We start from the raw sequence: 22,648 nt of genomic DNA on the forward strand, positions 1-22,648 counted from the left end.
AGCTTGTGCAGCCTGACAACTGCAAAACCTAAGCAGAAAAGAGAACTTTTCCAGAATACCTTTGAAGTAGTAGCATACAATACTACTTTGAAATTGTGTTCTGTTCCAAATATTTTTTATAATGTAATTTGAATTTTGTATCTATGTGACCTCATGCATTTTGATCCCTTGTTTCAAGTGAATTAGAAGGTGCTCCCTGAAGGGTGCAAGGATAAGAAGAGGGGAAAAAACCATAAAAGCAAATTCAAGGTGGAGATTAGAAAAGTCTAAGGATATCAACAAGGTCCTCCTGAAAAACAAGACAATGAAGAGTCACACAAAGTTCAGTATGGGGGATGGGGAGAAAGGAAAGAAGCAGGAAGGAAAGGAAGGAAAGGAAAGTCCTTTGCCAGACACATGGGCAGGATCTACCCTTCCATTGTGTAACTTGTGTTCAACCACAGTGTGAACAGAGCCAGGTAAAGGGCAAAGGAATACAGCAACATTTCAAAAGGTTCTCCATCTGGCCACTGGCAAACACCTTGGACTTTGCAGGGAAGCTACAAATGGGTTACAATTTCCAGGAGATGCTGGATCAAGACTAATCCAGATGCTCTTGACTTGAGCACTGATGGACGAAGCAGCTTTGTAGTTCTGTATTAGGCAGTGACTGGGAAGGGGTTTTGGTGTGTTTTTAAGAAAACACCTGAGTGTTGGCTGAGGAGGCAGTAAGAATCATTTCTAGGGGGTCTTACTTAAATGAATTTATGTAACTACTATGCACACAGCCACATCTGGAGGTGGGGTGGGGATTTCTCAGTTTTGTGGGTTTTTTAATTGGGATTTTGTTTTTAAGAATTTTAAATCCAATTCTGTCAAGATACACAGTAATGCTGTGATTTACTTTATCATGGGGTAGCACTTCCACACTACACTGAAATTTTGTAAAATATTTCTTGAAATATTTTATTTTCTTGGCAAAGAAATAGATACTATTTTAATTTTGAAACAGCATACATTACTTAAAAGAAAGAAGATAATTTATGCTCTCAGAGTTTTTTGTTTATTTTAAGAATACTGATTTAAATATTTAAGGCCAGTAAGCCAGACATGATTTAAAGAATTTTCAACTGGCTTTGCCTTAGTGCTTTATTTTGAGAGGTTTATTTGCCTTAATTGGTAACCTTCAAAAACCTATTTTCCAACTAAGTAGAGCTTTCAGGTTTGATGTATTAGTTGGGAGAACATATTGTATCAACACTCATTTTATGTATGTAATTATGTTTGGACTTTTTTCTTTAATTGTTATAACATTATTGTAGAATAGCCTATTTGCTATTTGTGCTTGGCATTATTTGTACAGAAACTAAAATTCAATTATACAAGAAAAAGAAATTTTAGAATTGTTTTTTAAACCAGAGTAATATGTCAGATAAATTATTGAAAAAAGTGTTCTTGTCTAAACATGGGGGTTTTTTTCCCTTAAAGCTGATTAAGCAGAGGAAGTATTCACTCACATTGAGAGAACTGAGCAGCTTTGCTTCTTGTCCCTATGCCCTTCCAGACTTTGGGAACAGCAGGTTTCATGCTCAACATCTGATTTGTATTTGCAGATTGGAAATGCAAACAAGCCCCAAACCCAGCCCCAGGAAATCATCGCACGGCGGCACCGTGGAAGGGAAAGGCACTGCTCACAAACCCAGGGCTGCTGCCAAGGGCAAGCTCAGCACTTAAATCCATGCTCAATTTTCCATACATGAAGTATGTTTAATCAGCAGTTATCAGAACTTCTTTAATTTTCTACAACAATCATTAGAAAAAAGAAGTTAATTAAGCTGCAGCCATTTGACTCCCATGTTTATTGTACTCTGAACCACCAGCAAGCGGCCACGCTTCCAGTGGGGCTCCAACAGCTTCTCCTGTGATTCCATGGCTTTGTCAGCACAGAAAAAGGCATACTTTCAGTGCTAAGCAAAAGAAATAGTATCAAAAAGCAACAAATATTTGTGATATAGAGAAAAAAACTTTTTTACTGTTCATCCATTTTAATTTCTGAACAATTATAAACAAACTGCCAAGATGTTCATAACTGCTAAACACTTCTGCTTACTTTATGAACAGTCTAACCACAGTATTCAGTTATATTTGATTTGTTTCTACTTTTTTTTTTTTTGTGGGTGTGGAGAGAAGAAGGATGAGAAAAGGTAGGTTCTAACCTGACACTTCTTGAAACATTAGATTTCCCTCTCGTTCCTCTATACAAAAGTATAAAATGCAATTTTTTTGCTGCATGCTATTTCACAAAGCCTTGCTTTTATCCCCTCAGTAAGTCCTTGACAGAATCAGTCTCTTCCTTCCTTTCTAAATAAACTTAAGTTGATTGATAAACAGTGTTTCTAAAAAGAGAGCTTTGTTTAATTAAGGTGGCTATTGAACTGAAAGCTCAACTAGACTGGTTTCTCTCATTTTCTTCCTACTGTGCCACGTCTTTAAAGGCATTTCTTACTAAATTTTATTACTACTGTCTGGAGGTAACAACAGCAAAGCTCCATTTATGCAGGGAGTTGGGACTGACACAGATACTTAACAGATGGCCTACACTTAAGTCTTTATTCTACTGCTGATGCAATTAAGTAATTACCAGGGATGGTTTAAAAAACCCCAAACCACAACATTTATGACTACTTTAGAAAAGACACACTGGCATGATTCCCTTCATCAAAACCAAACACATTTTACACAACTTTTAAGGCCAGGCCTTCTGTGCTTCCAGTCTTTATTAGCATGACATATTCTTTAAAAGTGAACTTCTCAAAAAGGTAGTCAGAGCGGAGAAAGCAAACAGCCACTGTGAGCAGAGGTGCTGGATGATGACAGTATCTACAGAATGTCTGTGAGGAGACCAAGAGAGTGCCAAAATGCATGTGATAGATTATCAAAACACCAGCCTGCCCTTCAAAACTGGGACAACTCCAAGAAACAAGACTCCAAACTCCATCTATGCAACTTAGATATCGTATTATGAGTTTTACTGAAATGTATCAGTGACACAATCAGAAAAGACTTCAAATTACTTTCTTGACTACAAGGTGTCAATGCGTAAGAGTTGATCCTCAAGCTTTGTTTTATGGCAAAACCAAAATCTGTGGGCAAATCAGACTAAAATGCTTGAATTGTATAACTACAAATTAACAGCCGACATAATTAGTTTTAGACAATTTGTTGCTTTGGACACAAAAATATGACTCCAAGACTGATGCTATAAATTTCCTTCTGTGAAGAGCAGTGTGTTCTAAACAAAACAACCCTCCCACACCCACTTGGTAGTTTAATGCCCATTATAACCCCAGTATTGCAATATTATATCTACTTACCATCATCTAGTGTGATGTCTTGTAGTCCTATGGTTTGAAAATTCAATTCCCGGTCTTCAGGCTCTGGTTTGATGTGCACAGCTGCCCCCTCGGGTGCAAAGGGAGACGAGTCACAGCCGGGGTGGGGCCCCAGGGGTGACACCGCGCCCAGGGCTCCCAGCGCGGGGCTGGCGGCCTGCGGCGAGTGCTGCCCCGAGCGGCTCCCGGGCGGCGGCGACGGGGCGGGTCCTGAGCTGGGAGATTGGTAAGGCAGAGGCTGGAGCTGGGGGGAAGAGGGGCCGGACAGCGGCGAGTGGCCCAGCGGGTGGGAAGCTGTCGGGGACGGGGAAGAAGCGGCCGCTGGGTTCGGAGAGTGGAACGGGACCTGCTGCAGCTGCGGAGAGGCCTGGCCGAGGGAGCGGCTCATGGCAGAGGGCAGGGAGCCCTGCCCCGCGCCCGGGCAGTGGAATCCCATCGATGGCAGCTGAGCAGGTGACTGTCCCGAATGAGCTGCGTGTGCCAGGGGGTGCCCTGCTGGACTTGATGCTGACACAGAACCTGGGTTTGAAGAATGGAACTGCACCGGTGGTAGAGCTTGGCAGCTGAGATTTATCAAATGAGGTACAGCCGTGTCCTGCGGAAATGAAATCGCATCAAATCCTGGGCCAGAGGCAGAGTTCAAGGGAAGCCCAGGCTGTCCATTGTACACATCACTAGGCTGCATAGGCTGGTAAGAAGGCCTCACAGGAGGTGCTGATGTTACCTGAAAAGACTGAACCACGGCAGGAGGCAAAACGTGACACTCTTCACTTGGACTGAGGTTTCTGCCCTGCATATGTGGCAGGTGTGGCACTGCCGAGGTCACCATGGCTGTGTAGGGTGGCTGCATGGGACACACGAGGCTCCTGGGTGACGTGGACAGCAGATTGTCATGGGGGTGCCCTTGCTCTGGGGAAGGCAGCTGGGCTCGCATGGAGTGCAGGCCCTGGACGCTGCCCGCGTGTGGCAGGGCCAAGGATGGAACAGCAGACAAATCCACCTCATCTCTATGCTCTTGCTTCATTATAACTGGAAAAAGTAAAACAGTTTTACAATTCCAGCCCATCTGTACCCTGTGACAAATACACACTGACTGCTGTTTAACAACCACAGTAGCACTGTTAGTGTCATTGCTTCCCTTCTGCTCTGCTTTCACCTTCTTTGTTTCTATGCCTGCTACACCAACCCTGCAAAGCCAGAACAACCCTCCCAGCAGATATTCAAGGGCAAGCATCTCCCCTTCCACCCCATCTTCCTATGCAATGGATGATTTTAAAGACATTTGCAACCCAGCCAGAGAAAGTCCAGTTCATCTAAAGGACGTTCTTGTCACCAGAGGGGGGGAGCTGCTGCTGGGCTGCACCGAAAATGGGCAGATGTGAGCTCAGTATCAGGCACTAGGAAATGGGAAAGGCAATTTTTAGCAGGCTTCAGGCCTTCCTTAGCCTCTGATCACAAGGACAGCTGAGCTTTGCAACACACCCTAGCTTGAGTAGTGCACCATGTTTTAACTACAGCAGCTCTTTAAGCACATCCCCCAATTCCAGTGATGGCAGCAACTGCTCTTAAAGAGCTACAAACTGACACACTTTCAGTTACAGGTTTATTTTTTTAAACTACTGGCAGGCTCACAACAAGATACTGATCTTAAGTACTAGTAGAAAAATGCTAACATTTAAATGCTCATTTACTAATTTGTAAAATACAGTTAACTAATATTACAGTCAAATGAACTGTAATACATATAGAGTGTTTTAAGTGCCTGTGTAGTAACAGCTGCAGTTACAATTCAGCTTGCTTCTTATTTAAGTAGTAACTGTCATAATTTCATTCCATCATTTAAATAATTTAAATAGAGATATTTCAAACAAAAATATAGATGTGTAACTATCTTAGGAGCTGATATTCTTGAAAAACAGTTGACAAATACCACAGAAATCTGATAACACAGTTAATGTGTACTTGGCATACCAGACACCTCGGTAACACTGCCTAAATTTAAAAAGTAGGTAATTTTAGAGCACAACAAGTGAGCACAGCTTATTTTAAATTGTGTTAACTAATGGAAGTTGGCTTTGTCAGCATACACAGAAGTTTTAAGAAGTTTATATTAATATCTGTATCTGACTTTAAAGACTCCTTCAGATATCTGACTTCAAGTGCTCCAAGCAGCACCAAAGGGTCGCCACCATCACTGGCACCTTGGGAATTCTGACTGCTCCAAATGGGCACACAGCTGAAATAAAGCAAGGGGCAGGAAAGGAGCAGGCAGTGCACATCTGGTGCAAGCTCTTCCTCACACCAAGTGAGGCTGTTTCACTACATCTGCAGTTAACATGTCCTGGTTTTACTTCTGCCTAAGTTACAAGCTGATTTGTCTCAGTAAACTGCAATGTATCTGGAGTGGGGGAAAAACTAATTTGACCTTCCTTGTATTTGAACCTGTTTTTTTTTTCTTTTTTGACATTTAGAGAGTGGAAAAAAATGCACAAATTTGTTCTTCTATGATCTCACTATCCATCGTGTCATCATGACGATTATTTCAAGAGCAGCTTCTGAGAGCAGCTTCATCATCATTCTCAAAGAAAAGGAGAATGCAAAAATTATTGTGTAGAAAGTGTAATGAAAAAATAACTAGCTGTAGTCACAGTACTGGAGCTTATTACTCTGTATTTCAGCTTTTTAATTAGACAAGCTTTAGTAACTGTTTTACAAACAGTTCAAAGCTAATCCTATGCTCCTATCAAAGGAACAAGACTGCCTGGAGTATTTTTGTATGTCCACTTTAAAAAACAAAATAAAATGCCACTCTTTTTTTCATTCAGTACCTGGTGTGTAAGTAAAACGTTGAGATTGGCTTTTTTTCCTCTTGCCATTGCAGAGATAAAACTGCACCTGAACTGCAGCTGTGATGGCTTTGTTATGGTATGGAGGAACTTCAAGTATGATGTTTGCCTATAGGAAAGTTGAAATAAAGAAGTTTTACACATTAAAAGCAAATGAAATTGTTAATTACAGAAAAACTGAAACAGTTATGGTAAAACTAAAGCACCCTAATATTTTTAAATTGGCAAACTTCATGCACATTACATAGTAAAACAGTACTACAGGCAAACTTTTATTTGGAGAATTTTATTTTCTTTCATATACAAGTGCTCTGAAGATAATGCTTTAATTAAATAGACATATCATATAAAGGATGCTTTGCTTATCTGCCAGCGCACAAGAAAATGTTCTAGCAGTTAAAAAACCCTGCATTTTGGATCATTAAGCTTTTAAAAAAATTTTAATGCTCTGGAAGTAATTTGTCACGTTAGCAAAATTATCTTAAGTTTCCGCTTTTTAATTTTCAAGTTCTTTTTTCATTGCTTTCACAACAAGCATGCTATTTCCAGTTCCTTCAAAGCATCCTCTTAAAGGCTACTTTATAGTCTTAAGACAATTCAGAAGTCTCCAATTGTCTGTCTGAATTAGTCAGCGATCTACTTATTTTAATAAATGAAGTCTAAATGTCAGAACAACAATGAAAATATCAATTTACACATTTTAAAAAAACAAGCTTTCTAAAGTAAGAAAAATTGTTTCTCACCCCTTGACACCTTTCCCTAATTATTTTCCCTTCTACCTCCCACTGAGGTCGTCCATCTGTTGAGAAAAATTGACAAATAAATCAAGCAAAAACCATTTTCTTAATACTTTAATAATTCATCTTAAAAATATTTAAATACTTAATATAAAACAGGATTTATTTTCAGTCACGAAGAGGCTGTTAAACTGACAGACACACACTGTAAACAGAGTAGAGGGATGCTTTAGGAGTTCCAGCAGTACAGCCAGTGCAGTTGCCTGCAGCCCAGTGTGAGGGTCCAGCACAGGCAGCTGAGCTGCAGGGAGGCTCTGAGCACCGGCAGGGTACAGAAGGGTTCTCCACTCGTTCTGAAACCTTTCTGAAGGGTGCTTAAACTGCTGCTGCCACTTGTGCTCATTCAAACAACCTGCTGATGACTTGGAGGCTGAGTCAGCAGCAGATAACCCAGGCCACCCCTCCCTGCCCGGCCCGGGGTCACAGTGCCCGGGGCTCCCCGCCCTGAACCCACAGACCCCGCGGCTGGAACCTGGGCAAGGTGCCCGTGCCAGAGGGGCAATCCCCTGGGCAGGCTCCCTGTGCCCTGACCTGGCATAACCCACACCCTGCACCCTGCTCCCTCTGCCACCAGGTGCTGTTACAGGTAACCTGGGAGAGCAGCAGCTCTGCCTCTTCCAAAGGTGTTCAGCTTGTGTGGCAGAACACATGATTACAAAACATTTTGTATTTGCTAATAAAAACAACACCATTCTTATTTACATATACACAGAAATAATAAGATGTAGAAGAATTGGACTCGGTTTGCAAATTTTTGTTTTTAATAATTTCTTTTGCTACTGTTTTCCTGAAAGTTCAAATCAGACACTTAAGTCACCAAAATGATAATTTAAGCTGTTCAGATTTTATGTTTTATTGTTTTCTAGCTAGCATTTATTTCATTAGCTAAGGAGTCAGTTCCTATGCATTAATTAAATCAGATGTAACGTGGCATCAATGCCAAATACTACTTTTCAATTAGATTCCATTTTCACTTTTTCATTTTTTTATAAGAAGTAGCAAATACATGGTATGATCTGTTAACAGCAGCTCAAATACACACCAAATACACACATTCCAAGTTAGTTACCCTCTAATTGTCTTCCTGAATCAGAAGGACTACTTCATTAATAACTGCCAACCAGCACACAGATCAGTGCCCAAATGAACTTTCCAATTACTACTCTTAAAACATCCTTATTTCTTAATATCAAGCTCAGGTACTGAGATTGGTTTGAAAAAAAAAAACCCAGCAAGACAGTATTTACCTTGTCCTTTTTCAAAAAATATAATTTTGGATTCTGGAAGAAAATTGGATCCTGTCACCACCATTTCATGGCCTCCATTTACTGAGCAGCTGTTGATGCTGTACTTCTCAATCTGAGGAAGCTCTTGCGCAGATCGCTGAGCTTTAGAAATATTAAGGGAATAATTATTATTCACAATTTTAATCATAATGACATTTCTTTTATGAGTCTAACTTGAAGAATCAGGGATGAAACTGAAATGACCGTCAGTTTATATACACAAATCATGATTCTCTATGATTTATCTTTGCTTTTAAAATTATTTTGAAATTATGTAATTACAGAAAAGAAACACCAAGAAGACATGAATGCCAACAGTCTCTACTGTTACAGTAAATTCAACTTTTAGTTTAGGAGTACTGGATTAAAAATTACTTTAGTAGTTTCTAGACAAAATAAATTCTAGGGGAAATTCAGATTAAGGTCATGCCTTGATTCCTTAGTGCCAATATTTAACAAATCAACTCTCTAAAAGTTCAGCTGTTCACTAGATATTTCTGTATAGGGAAAGTCATGGTACAGACTCTTGTCAATAAAATGGTATCAGCTTTAGAATGAATATTTTCACTGAGATGTATCAGCTGCCTCTGCTCATACACAGGCACTACTGAAGCTGCTGTATGACTACACTGAAGCTAAAGCCCAAACCCTTGTTTTTCCTCTGAACCTCCAAGTTATCACTTGGCAAGTACCTTCTTTACTTAAAGATACATTAACCTTTGCTAATTGAGTGCTTTACACACAATGCTTTTTACACAATTGCTATTTATAATTCTGGCAATACATATTGTCAGAGTGACACTACTCCTGACACATGCAGAAACCATGAGTATAAAAGATGTATAGTTAGAGCAATCTTACAGCATTCAACAGGAATGGAAGCAGTCTGCAGAGATAAGACTTTTCCACTGGGCTGTGGGATGTGAACACGGAACACGAGGCGCACTCTGGTGTTCTTCCTTCCAATATCTGTCTCTCCTTTCCGGAGCTCTATGTCTGAATTGCGCAGTTTCAAAATACCAGCACAATCGATACTGGAGATGGGAGAGGATGGACAGATGGATCACAAGAGAAATTGAAGAAAACCAATCAAAGTACTGCCAAAGTTCACTCTCTAAGCCTGTCTTTTGTTAAAGAATGAAGCTGTTGTATTTTCCCCCACATTATGGTATTTTAAGGGTTATTTTAAATGTCTGTGATTGAAAGAACGCTTAGTGTGGAAACAGCAGCAAGTACTCGTGAAACATTTTGTCTTGTAAATGTCCAGCTGCTGCTTTTTTGAACCTTTAAAAGATTATCTGTTATTGCACATTGTTTAACCTCCAAAGTGAGTTATTTAACATAGTAAATGTCATTTAGAAGGAAAAAGAGACCACTACTTAGTTCTAGTTTAGGAAGGACTAGAGAACGACAAAGTGTACCCATCAAATCCCAGCTGCTATTCCACACAGTGGTCAATTATTCATATGAGACACACAACCTCGGTCATATAACACATTTGTACGAGAGCTTCCCTGCCTCTCTGCTCCTTTACTTCTGACTGTTCTCACACTGGCCTGCTTTAAGAGATGTGTCTCTTCATCATGACCCAGATTTGTGGAAAATACGCTGATTTCACAGGACTTTTCTTTCACCTTTGCACAAACGAAGAAAATAAAAACTACACATAGCAACCAAATGGCTGACTCATGCTGTGATGTACCTGGCTGACATATTATTTTCAGGAAGAAGTGGAATTTCCAACACTTTGGTGCTGGCGATGATGATCTCCTGGCTGGCAGTGGCCACGGTCTTGCCGGTGATGCGGTGCACCTGGTAGAAGGCGTGGGGCCGCAGGTAGCGATCGTCGGCCGTGCCAATGAACATCTGCAGGTTCACCGGCTTCTCGCTGTAGCCCAGCAGCTGTGGGGGGCACATGGAATAGAACAGGTTAGGCGATTCCCACGGCATCTGTGGGTGCACACCACAAACACACAGCCAGTCCAAAGAGTTAAGAGTTAGTAGTATTTCATTACAAACTGCAGAAAACTGAGTACAGGTATCTGTCGCCGAACACAAGGACTGGCAACAATTACTGGAATGAATGAATGGATGTCAAAACATCATTATTATTTTTGAATCTCTCAAAGACAATTTTTCTATCTACAGAATTTCTACATCAAAGCTATGCTATGCTATAGGTCTGTTTCTGGTAATGTTTTTAATTACCAATTACCAATTTTACTAAGATGCACTTAGATTCTAGAAATACTAAAAACTTTTAGCTTTTCTACTGTGAAATGGAACAGCAAATTTTATTAAATTTAAGAATTTTTGTGAATGAAAATGTATCAAATTAGGACAAGAAGATTCAATTAATATCTAGACAATCAAGTGTGGTTTGTTTTTGGCAAAGTAAATACTTCAAACCCCCAAATTCTGCAAATGTTAATTTACACATCTTTCCGTTTCTCAAATACACATCTAACCACTAATGCAGCCAGTTGCCATAAAACCACCTGTTGCTTGAGCTAACTGCAGCAATTCTGGTGCAATACTGAAACAGCAGAAAAAATTATGAACTGAAACTAGAAGAAAAAGCCCATTTTACGATAGTACATGGGTAATTTGTTAAGGAAACAAACATAAAAAACAGTAACACCAGTTTCCTTTAACGCCTCTTATTATAAATCTGAAGCCTACAGAGTATTTCTTACAAATCCATTTTCCTTCCCCTTGCTGCAATTGGCAGATTGATGCAGGCTGTAAGTTATATAATTGTAAACTGCACTGGAGCAGATTTACGTTTCATTGACTTTGACATCAACTTATGTTCAAACGGGAGGGAGGGACAGACAGTCATTCTTTAAACGTGGTTTTGTCATGTCAATATTTTTGTCTCTAGGGAGAGTTATTTGGTCACACAACAATATTATCCAAGCTCTTTACACAACTAACACTTAAAAACCAAACAAAACATGTCAATTTAACCTACTTAGAAGAGTAATTTAAGCCAGTAGTCAGCAGCACACAAACCCAAAGCACACCCACACCCAGCAGTCAGAAGCCCCACTGCTGGTGCAGCACTCCTGGCAGGCAGTTTTATGGACCAGATGAACCAAGGTACAGTTTGGTATCTATATTCAAGTGGCAGCATCTACCAGGTCTGTTGCTTTTAATAAAGCTTTCTTAGTTAAGAACAGAAATTTAGGTTTCAACAGAAGCCTGGAAAGACTTTGTTTTGTCAGATATGTTATGCCTGGAGTTCTCAGTACAAAAAGAGCTAAATCCAGCTTAAAAACACCAAACTAAATCATACTATCCCTTCAGCCACTGAGTGGAGACAGTCTAGATTGTCAGAGTTGCTTCCCATGTAAGTAAATGTGATAAATAAGCATTTAGAAAGGTTACAGAAAAGAATCTCCTGTGACAGTCAGTGTACTGGCAGGTTTCTCTCCCTTCACTGTCAGAAGTCAACTATAAACTACAGGAACATCAGGATCACAAGGAACTTTTCTCTTAGTGTTGCCATCACAGTGGAGCATAGGGACTGTTACACCAATTAAACATATACACACACGCATAAGTTCCTTTTTATGCTTGATGCAGGACTCCAGTGTCTTTCCAAAAGTGTCTTTTTTGTTAAATATCAAATGAATAATTGATTTTTTTAATTAGTCTGAATTATTTTAGGAGTTTAAAGAAAATTAGGACACATATTAGTTTAGCATTACAGCAGCCATCTTGTCACAAGTTCTCAACACTGTGACTCCACTATCCATTTTCCTCAGAGTTAAAATTAAATCTTAACACAATGGAATACAGCCTAAATGTGACGTTAGTTAAATGTGTTCACTCTAATACTGGGAATTATAAAAATTACAAGCCAGACCTATTCAACAATTTGACTGACTTCCAAATGCGGTCACTGTGACAAAGCTAATTTCCAATTAAGGCTAATCTTCCCCATGCTGAACAATGGACATGTACACAGCAGTTCTAGAGATACTGGTGATACCAGAGAAAAGGAAGGGTGGGGGATACTTGTAAAACTAAGCTGGTCTCTCTACAGTGCATGAAGACCATCTTCTACAGAAGACACAGAGCAGGAGCTCAGTTTAGGGAGGTAAAACATCTCCCATGCCAGCAGTCACACTGGTATTGCCCAGGAGACTCGATGGCCATATACTCTGGCAAGGTAGCACAGACTTAAAAATATATATTGGGTATTGCAGGCAATTTATTGCTTTTATTCAAGGTCAAGTAAAAAGATAAACACCCCATTCCCCCACGAAGTAAAGGAATAAATATAACCAACGTGTGCAATACCTGTGGCAATAAAGTAAGCCAGGGAGTGGGAAAAAGAATAACCCCCACGTATTCCAGCACAGAGTGTAATTCAGGGCCTGACTGCAGCAATGGGGCCTCATTAAAGGAAACATCCCAGCCTCAAGCAAGCAGTGGACAGGCTGCAGTGTCCCTGTGTTCCCAACAGCCACAGCCAAAAGCCACTAAGCTCAGCAGGCTGTGCATGCTAACCAGACAGTCTGATGTGCTAGTGAAACTCAGGCAGGTGGAGGGATTGTGGATAGAAAAATCCCAACTTTTATTATACAAATCTGTGCTTTAGAATGAACATTTCCCCCTTAAATCTTGTGTAATAAGCAAGCTGGCTGCTCCAGGCTGACTTGCCATTATTGATGCAAAACCTACCTTGTGAATAACGAAGGAGAATTACCACCTCAAATCAACTTCAAATCAGGAAAAATTATTTATTTAGGCATTTAAAATGCATTCCTTTTAAATACAGTTTTGTTTTCATTCAAAAAAATATTGATTGCTCTTTATTTCATTGACAAGAGGGTAATGCCTTCTTACCACCTTGTCTGCGTCAAGCACAATTCTGTATGTTGAACATTTAAATCAGTAAAAAACCTCAACCTGCTAATTGTTTTTCAATGAAAATTAGAGTGTAATTAACTTGAGAGAAGAAGTACTATACTTTGTTCAAATACATAATGAAGTCATGGGATCTGTGCTTTTAGTTCACCTTAGTAAAGAATATACACGAATAAGAACACAGTGTGTTTTTATAGACCATAGGTATTTAAATAAACAGCATTTTACAACCTACTGGCAAGTGCTGCAGAATCAGCACCATGAAGAAGCATTATGGTAAGGCACTACAGTATCAGTGTGCTCAAGATTCAGTCATGGGTCACTTACAGAGGAACAGTAACCTGAACTACTGGCTGAGCCCTAGGAAGGCTTTCAGGTACACCTTCCAGCATTTGTTCCATTAATGTGCAGTATTAGAGCTGCTCACTACAAACAAAAAATTGCTAATTTTACTTTAAAAAAAGATACAGCACTTTCCCAGGAGCAGCAAACAGTGTGCTGCAGACAAGCAGTAAGTTACTGCACTGTGTCACTAGTGACCTCTAGAAACCCTCCCCTGTAACAGAATCCTGATCCACCACCCACTGCTCTGCCGAGGAAACTCAGCCAAGTTGTTTTTGTGTTTCTATATCGTTTCCATAGCAAAGGTCAGTGCCTGCGTAAGTTAAACTAAAGCTGGAAGGCTAAAGACTGAAGGTCACTACAGGATAAGCCACAAGGGCTTCACGCCAAAGCAGTTCCAGAGTATTACTACACTGCACACAGGAAACCCCTGCATGGCACTGCGACTTCAGAGCTTTTACCAAGCAACTACACAGGCAGGCACTTAAGGAGAGAGTTTTGGATCATCAAGAAGCTGTATGTTATGCAACAAAAACATTCCTATGTTCTTAATACACACACGGAAAATCCTTTAAAAATGTGTCATGCTAGAGACTATATGGATTCATTTGATCACTGAAGACAGCACTATTTAAACTTGGAATTTTGTGGCAGTGGTGAGAACCTTTCCTTGCTGAGAAAAATAGAGGTCACCTTATTTAAGAGGCATCAACCTGGAAAAAATAAATTAGCATTTTTCCAGATTTCATGTGGATTTTATTTGGACCATAGCTGGCTCACATATCATTGGTTCCATGCTCTGATCTAAAGAAAACAGCAACTTGAAAAGCTTGTGAGAAGACTCTTTTTAGTCTCTAATACTTAAAATTTTCACCTCCTCTTCTCACTGTTTTTTTTTAATGAAGAAAGTTCAGACCATGTTTTCCATTTATTGTTGCAGGCCAAGTCTTACCAATCTCTATTCAAGTGTACAAGTGTCATTTCTTAAGACATACAACAAAGCTTGGGAAAAATATCCAAGAGGAAATAGACACTTCACAGTAACCAGGGACTAAAGACATCATTGGTATACTTGGAAATAGTCTGGGTTTTTGAAACAATGTATCCAAAACCCCAAATACCTAATAGCGTCACCAAATCTAGAAATAATGTCAGCATTCCATACACCTACACTTTCAGTCTTAGAACTTAAGAGAAAACATGGAACTGGTTATCTGTGTATGGGGTGGTAGTGGTAGGGGAAAGATAATTTCATCAGTTAGGTTTTATGCTCAGCTATCAAGTATACTATGATACCAACAACATTCTGATGGTGTCAAAACCACTTTGATTGTATTTTTATAGCATTTTTCCTGCAAAACTTTCCAGCATTTATTAAGAAGTTGCCATGCTTAATCAAACTTTCTTTGGGGTTTAATACTCATGTTTTATGTGCCTTTTTTTTTGCTTGCTAATTGCAGATGAAGATTTCAGTGCTCCTTTGCCTTTGCACAAATAATTCACTGCTTAGGGCATTACTGGATTGGTGAAGTAGGCTGATTACAAAGAAAGCTTTTACATACAAATAGGTCTCCCTAAAAATAGGGCACAGTCTTGAAATACAATGCAAGTTTGACATAATCAAGTCCCTATAGTTCACAATCCATCTTCACCAAATGAACCAGTATCTATACAGAAATCCTCAGCTCAAATGTGAAGAACAGGAAGGAAGCTCATCTGTGTAAAGATCCACAAGCAGTTACTAAGCATTTACTTCAGATGGAGATTTCCAAGGCTTTTCAACACCTTGATATGAAAGGCAGCTTGTAAATAGTTATTTCCCCCTCGACAGACTCACAGCAGCTGGATGCATTTCAGTGACTTCTGTATTCCTTAGAACACCCCAGAGTGACAAGGTAAGGAGGACAAAAGAGAAGAATGCAGACTCCATTGTAGAGAGTGAAAAGAAATAGCTGTTCTTACCAATCAGATGCTTCTTCCTTTTACTTTGGAAGACTGAGCAAAATATGGTACAGTTCACTATGAAACCTAAACAATCCTAAAGGAAAAGAACCTTCACTGCTTAAATTTCAGTCCACTTCAAAAGTAAAATATAATTTCTTTTGAAAAGAAATTATTTAAAGAAAAACTGAACCATCTAAATGTTTGATCCTCCGAGAAAAGGGAGACATGACCCACAGGCCTGGAATCTTTTGGACAGTGATATCAGAGAGGCACCATTGCATGGCTTTGATCAATGGAACTTGTCTTCTGCAGACATTTCTCCACAAGACTTTCCCTTTTGAGTGGTGTGCAGCAGCTGTCCTAAAGAACTGTGAGGATGGCTGGGCTTAAAAGCTGAAGGGCTATCTGCCAAGCTGAGCAGCACATCTATCAGCCATGACTTGGGATGACAAGTAAGGGATGACAAGGATCCAAGGGCATGAAGATGAACATAATTTAAAACAAAAGACACCATGACTAATGCCAGTGATACAATTTATTCTGAATTTATCAACAGCTGCGTTTGGAAAAACTTGAAGCAAACCATGGGCATGAAATGAAGAAAGCAGAGCTCAGGGAAGCTACTGAAAGTCAAAATGACCTCAGTATTTGACCTCATCCCTTGCAGCCTTGCAGAGCTGCAGTGAGTGCTGACCTATAATCTCCAATGGGCTGTTTAAAAGAGACTGCAGAAACTGATGGAAGGAAACTCCATTCAGATCTATCATGCAATACCCCAACCGCTGGCTCAGAAAGTCTTAACAGCACATTGGATTATTTTTATAATTTCATTCTGATTCTGCAGAGGTTATAATGTTACAACAAGTTAAATGTCTGATTTTAAAGTTCAATACACTGAACCAAAACATCTATGCCGATCCCTTCCTGACGTGCAGTACTATTTTCTGTTGCTTGATTATTTGGTGCACCTTTCCATCAACAGAGAAGGAAAAGCAAACACATCAGAAAAGTCTTCCTTTGTGTTTTGTTAAATAAACTTATTGAGTAGACTGACTTCAAGACTTTAAAATAGTACACAGACCTTTGCAATTGTGAAAAAAATAGTGTCAGATAAAAGGAACAAACTTTAATAAACTATTAGGTAGGGGCACAAGTCCAATTAAAAACATTTTAAAGGTCGTCACAAAAACAAACAGATCCTGCAAAGGACTAAAGCAAAAAGAGTAATGGCAAATATCAGTTCATTATTGGTCATGGTACCATGTGTTTAGACATGTACAGAACATTCTTCAAGGTTTAAAAACTTGGATTTCTATTTCTGAAATCTCACACTTTTACACACTCACTGCTTGCAGACAGGATTGAAAGAGTTTTAAATACTGACTTCAGGCATTTTCCAAGGTGTTTTAGTCCTGTCCCATTTTACATTACACAAAAAAGGATATAATCGAATAGCTAAAACAGTATTTGCTAATTATGCTACGGAGAGTTTTTGGACAAGCATTGCTGGGATAGGAAGAGGTTATTCCCACATAACCTGTAGAAAAAAGAAAAATTTAGTAAACCAATGATACAAAAAGCAGATGACTATTGGTTTTCACACCAATTACTGCATTTTCTAGAGTGAGTACAGGCATCATTTTGCTATCTGTTTTTGGGATTCTGAAGCAGAAGATGCCTAAATCAAACTGTTCTTGAAAGCTACATAGTTTTAGAATCTCATCCAAAGGTCAATGTTTTTTGCCAGTACAGCCCATTACACAGTTCACACAGGCTGAGATTTACCTTCTGCCTTTTAGATTTATTGGCAGGTTGCTGTCACCAATCAAGAGTAGGCAACCAGAGCTGGGATACAGCCTGCCTTCTGGTGAGGGACAAACCAGGAAAAAATTCAAAACAAAAATGAAAACTAGAGAGTGGAAGGCAGGAAGAATGGGAAGGGTTGCAAAACACAGAACAAGAGTGCTATTTATTGGACATAGAGAAGAGGGAGAATTCCAATATTGTACCTAATATTCAAGTAGTTACATGCATTAGCCACAGAGAACAGCTGGGAAAAGGTGACAGCAACAGAATTACAGGTCAGGAAACATACACTCATTTAGACAACACTTTGTTAATTTATTTTTATCAGATCATCTGACATTGCCTGGATAGATCCTCTCTTGTTGGTTGCAGTTTCTTCCATCAGGACTCAGGTAGAGTTTGACAGGCTTTTTGAGAACACATTCCTGTCTCAGAACTTTCAAAGCAGTTCAAAGGGAGTTTACTTTTGCTCAATTAGTTTACTTTTTTCATCCACTGCAGTGCTTATCATGACTCCAAGCTCTGCAATCACTTTAAACAGAGCTGACACAGAGTCCCTCTTTTACAGATCTCCATGAAACCCCACACAGAAAACTCTGCTTGTCAGTGAGTAGCAGTGTGTAGCCATCTAAATAAATAAACTTTTATTTAATATTGCTTTGATTTTTGATCTTACATCTTTTTTTTAGCTGCAGAACTGCTGAGTTGTCCATATGGATTCCACACTGCATCCCCTCCTCTGTTACTGTGAATCTGCTACAGGAATAGTTCTGCTTATGGCAAAGGAAGAGAATTATTATATCCTTAAGCACTTTGCAGTATAGGAAAAAGACACTTCTGGTCCAGGCAAATTCTTAACTGCTTCCACCACTCCAAATCTATCCTGCATACACAGGGTGTGAGTGGATTCTATACAGTGTCTGCTGCAGATACACCATCAGTCGTAGAACAATTACCCATCACAGTTCATACCTACACCTGACTGCCACAGTGGCCCCAGGACAGACACTCCTTGCACACAGAAAGGTGCTAAGGAGCAGCTGTGAGCCCACAGTCCCTGAGTACATCACTCTGTGTGCTTACAAGATGACCAGCATGGACATCACCTTCTTCCCTAGCAACAGGACAAAAGAGAAAAGGAAATACTACTTCTTGTGCACAACACAGCCTTTATGATTTACTATCAAAAGATGTCATTAATTTAAAATCCTTGAGCTCAGAAAATTGCAGAAAATTACATGAGTAACAGGAACACAATACATAAGGCAAGTTTATTGTATATTTAAAAAAGAAAAGTTCATTTTAGATCAGAAAACTAAGGTACAAAAGTAAAAACCCCCAAACTATCCCATACAGATTCTTATCAGGTGCCCACCTGCTCTAAAAGGCTGTTCTGTTTTTAATCACAAGCATTATCCAAGTGAGGTCTCATGAAGAACTCTACCAGCTCAGACAGAAGTAAAAGCTCATTCTAGCGAATTCTAAGTGCAAACATTATTTTATTTATACCCATGGGAAGGGTGGAAATTCAAGCAATGATGACTGTTCATTTAGAGTTGGATAAAATGTGACAGCTACTTGTTTAAAAGGCTCAGTAGATGGGTGAATTGCAGACTATAACCTACGAATTAGAATGGTAAAATTAGGGAGTGCTCACAGGCTGTCTCCTGGCAATGCACTACAAAATTTCCACATCATTTGGATGACAAAAGCTCAACATGCCACCTTTCTCCTTGTAAACCCTTCTGCTATATTATTTATTCCTTCCCTGTGAAAACTGTCAGCATTATCACGCAGATTCTCTACCAAGGTAAAAGAAACTGTTCCAGATGACAAGGATTAGCTGGAACATACTCCCAAGAAAGCAGAGCTTAAAATGAAAGGTATCTGCTACTTAGAACATTTAGCATTAGAGCATGCTAAAAACAAGGGAACCTCATTATAGAATTAGCTTTCTTAAAGTTAAGAGATATACAAAGCAAAGCATGATGCTCCACTTACTTAATTTCCTCCCATTTGGAAATAAGCTGATTAAATGTACTCACAACAGATGATGCCAAATTTGTCAGAAGCTTAGTGTCCTAGCAACAGGTGTGGTACAGTATTAGTAATAGATTAATGACATGCACTAATACATTAAAGGCTTGAAGCCATGTACTATCTTAAAATCTTTATTTTAAATAATACATCAAGTGCATATGCAGAACTACAGAGGCTTCACAGTTTGGAGTTAAATACTCCAGCTTTCTATAAAATAATGTTCAAAAGCAAAACAAGTTGTGTCAGAAGGAAAAGCACAGTGGCCTTCAAGCACCCAAAGATGTTGCAGTTGGACTTGACAACCTCTGTAGGTCTGTTCCAATTAAAGGATTCTGTTCTCTTTACCCAGCTCCTTTCTTATCTCTGACACTGGTAAACACACAGTTATTTTACACAGGAAGATGTGGAGTACTTTACTGCAATGAGCACACACATGAAGTGATTGCTTGAAAGCTAAGAGCACCAAAAAGAAAAGTTAGAAAGAAGCAGTAACGCATATTGCGATGTGGATTTCTGATATAAGCTTCCAGAAGTACTGGAAAACATTTCAGTTTGTATGAAAGTAAAGTAATATTCACCTGCTTACAGATATCAGTATTACCTTTTCCAAATTTGGCCTTTCCCATGCTGTTCTTCCAAGCAGTAAGTAAAAAGTAAATACAAATCAATGCTTTGTTTCATAACAGCTTCCTATCTCCTATCAAACACAACAATTAATTTGCAGTCCAGTTAGAAGAGACCAAATTGCAAAGTTGAACATTAATTTGCATTTGCATTCATTTTAATTTAGAGAGACATAGTACAATGCATGTGTTGAAGCTTAAGACTGTCAGACACATAAATGCCATCCTCATTTTTAAGACAGCATTTTCATATAGCAAAGTATTTCACAATTTCAATGCAAATAAATAGCTTTTAAAATCATTGGTGTAAGTCACCCAATACAGATGTTTCTTCTAATTTGCATTACTGCAGTTAGAAGCATCCAGTACTGCAGCTTAGAAGCATCTAGTTCTGTAAGCAAAAGAAAGCCTACATATTTGTCAAATCTTGCAAATATCAGCATAAATTCCCTTAATGCAAATATTAGATCAAAACAAACACCCAGAGGAAAAAAAATTAAACAATATTGAATGCAGTTCACAGCAGTTCAGGAGAGATTTATTTTGTCAGCTAAAATCTCTCAGGTTTCTGTCCTCACTAATGATGTGTTAAATTCCACTGAGAGCACCTTGGCATGTGGAAGTTGTGTCTACTTGTCCTCCACTGACTGAAGCAACACACTACTCCACATGAAGGAACGTGTCTTGCCAGCTTTCCAACCCCAGCCTAAGCCAGGTATCCTCGAATTTCTCTAGTTTGCAGCACACACTTCCCTAAGAAGCACCTGACCTTTGCCTCTACTGTGCTAAGAAACCCTGTAGGTCTGACAAAAAGAGAGAGTTGCTGCTGGTTAGGCCACAGCATTGTGAGAAGAAAAACACTGAGCAACTTTGCAGGGAACATGAAAGCTGGATGAAGAGCTCAGCTTAAGAATTGCAATGGAAAAACAAGAAAAGAATTCAAGAAAGAAGATGGGATGCAGATAACCAACCCTTTTTAGAGGAAGAGAAAGGAATGATGCAAAGTCTTGAAGACAAAAAAAGTGTAATGAAAAATTTCAAGGTAAACTAACAGAGAAGAAACAGTGATAAGCAGCCCAAAGAATATGATTAGGAGTCAGGCTGAAGAAATTCATCAGATGAAAAGCCTGGAAGCAGAGGTTGCTTAGACAAATTAATAACAGCAGATCATCCAAGACACCTAAACTCTGCTAGTATATCTTCATTGATACAGATGAAATGTAATGATGTAAATTTCAGTGTGACACAATTTGCTTCCCAAAGAGGAGGAATAAACTATAAGGAGGAAAAATGATTATATGTTTATACTACAGTAAGAGTAGGAGAAATAATGGAGATGGATTATGCCAATCCCATCGGCACTTTGCATCTGGTCTCCAATAGTAATGAGTTACTTTCCACTACTGGAAAAGGATAAATATATAAAATACATTTTTAATGTATACACTGTAGCAAAAGATTTAAGACTGAAACACTGACTTTACTGGAAAAGAACATGAAATATCCTGGCTTTGGAGGAAAAGACAAAAGCTGCTGCAACCTTCATGTAACCAGATTTTTCTCCCCTCTTTTTTTAATAAAGATTTTGTAACTGTTGTCTGATTTGACTTATAAACAAGCCATTAAATTTTGTCTTAACCTGGCTTGGAATTAATATAAAGACCATTAAGCAATATTGAGGTAAGTGAAGAGACACTGCTTTCACCTAAGGATGTGGCAAACATAAACCAAGGCATCTTAAGGAGCCCCACAGTTTCCCAGCACCATTTGCCCCACATTCAGTGAATGAGGGTGGGTTCCCTTCCAAGCTGTGTGAGCCAGCTGACACCATGGATATTAAAGGAGACATCATGTCTCTAAGCAACCCAGACATCTCCCTAAGCAAGCCAGAAGTCTCCCCAGCACAGAGCAAGATATTTGTGTACACACCTGAACACTCCAAGTCAGAGAGCAGCACATCACATCTTGTGCACACAGTTATTCCAACAAGACCAAACCCACATATTTTTCTCTTCAAACAGAGTATGATGCCAAAGTCAAGTCTAATTTACCAGGACCTTACATCTTATTCTGAGCTCAACAATAACTGGTTTTATTGGTCAGTGTTTTCAAAATAGTTAACATTATATTTAAGGGAGAAAATCTTGCCCAGGAAAGGCTATAAGTAAGCTTACAAAAGGTAACAATTCACAGCATTGTAAATACCAGTAACTGTAGTTAAAAAATTACCTTCTATTCAAGAAAGCCAGACTTCCTACCTTTACTACAGGGTGTCCTCCAGTAGATGCTTTTACTGCTCCTCTGCTTCCTTCTGTTTCATAGTGAGCTCTGTGATGAGTTTTAGGCTGGACTTCTATTTTCAATTCACACTGCCCATAATGGCTTGGTAAAGGCCAGTCAAGAGGAGGCAATGAAGATGTGCTGCAATCAAGATAAGGACATGTGGTTACACAAATGGTGCCATCCGGCACAGCAGAAAGCCTTCACTGTAAAACACAGACAATGATGTCACTTCCCTAAGAAATGATAAGCAAATAAGAATAACTATCAGCTTAAAATTGTTATGTGAAAATCCACAGTTTTGCTGGTACGTTAAAATCTTGAACTAGAATGGAATTTCTTGAGCAAAAGAAAGGTACTCTATGACCCCCAGCCCCACACTACCAGTGCTACTCTATAATGCCTTTATATTCACTTTTTAACCTTAAGTATATC

The 22,648-nt window shown here is 39.2% G+C and overlaps 1 protein-coding gene across 2 annotated transcripts in view; it reads right to left on the reverse strand.

Moving 5' to 3' along the window:
* Positions 1–22,648, reverse strand: part of NFATC3 (nuclear factor of activated T cells 3) — a 64,778-nt gene that overhangs the window by 17,607 nt on the left and 24,523 nt on the right. For both annotated transcript variants that reach the window (XM_030956385.1, XM_030956386.1), the window contains exons 3-9: positions 22,192–22,354; positions 10,003–10,202; positions 9,162–9,334; positions 8,262–8,402; positions 6,961–7,016; positions 6,200–6,326; positions 3,354–4,400 (exon numbers count right to left, since the gene is read on the reverse strand). In XM_030956385.1, coding sequence (XP_030812245.1) covers positions 3,354–4,400; positions 6,200–6,326; positions 6,961–7,016; positions 8,262–8,402; positions 9,162–9,334; positions 10,003–10,202; positions 22,192–22,354 — 1,907 coding nt within the window. The remainder of the gene's footprint in view (positions 1–3,353; positions 4,401–6,199; positions 6,327–6,960; positions 7,017–8,261; positions 8,403–9,161; positions 9,335–10,002; positions 10,203–22,191; positions 22,355–22,648) is intronic.

The sequence above is a fragment of the Camarhynchus parvulus genome, chromosome 11 (genome assembly GCF_901933205.1).
Source record: "Camarhynchus parvulus chromosome 11, STF_HiC, whole genome shotgun sequence".
NCBI classification, from domain to species: Eukaryota; Metazoa; Chordata; class Aves; order Passeriformes; family Thraupidae; genus Camarhynchus; species Camarhynchus parvulus.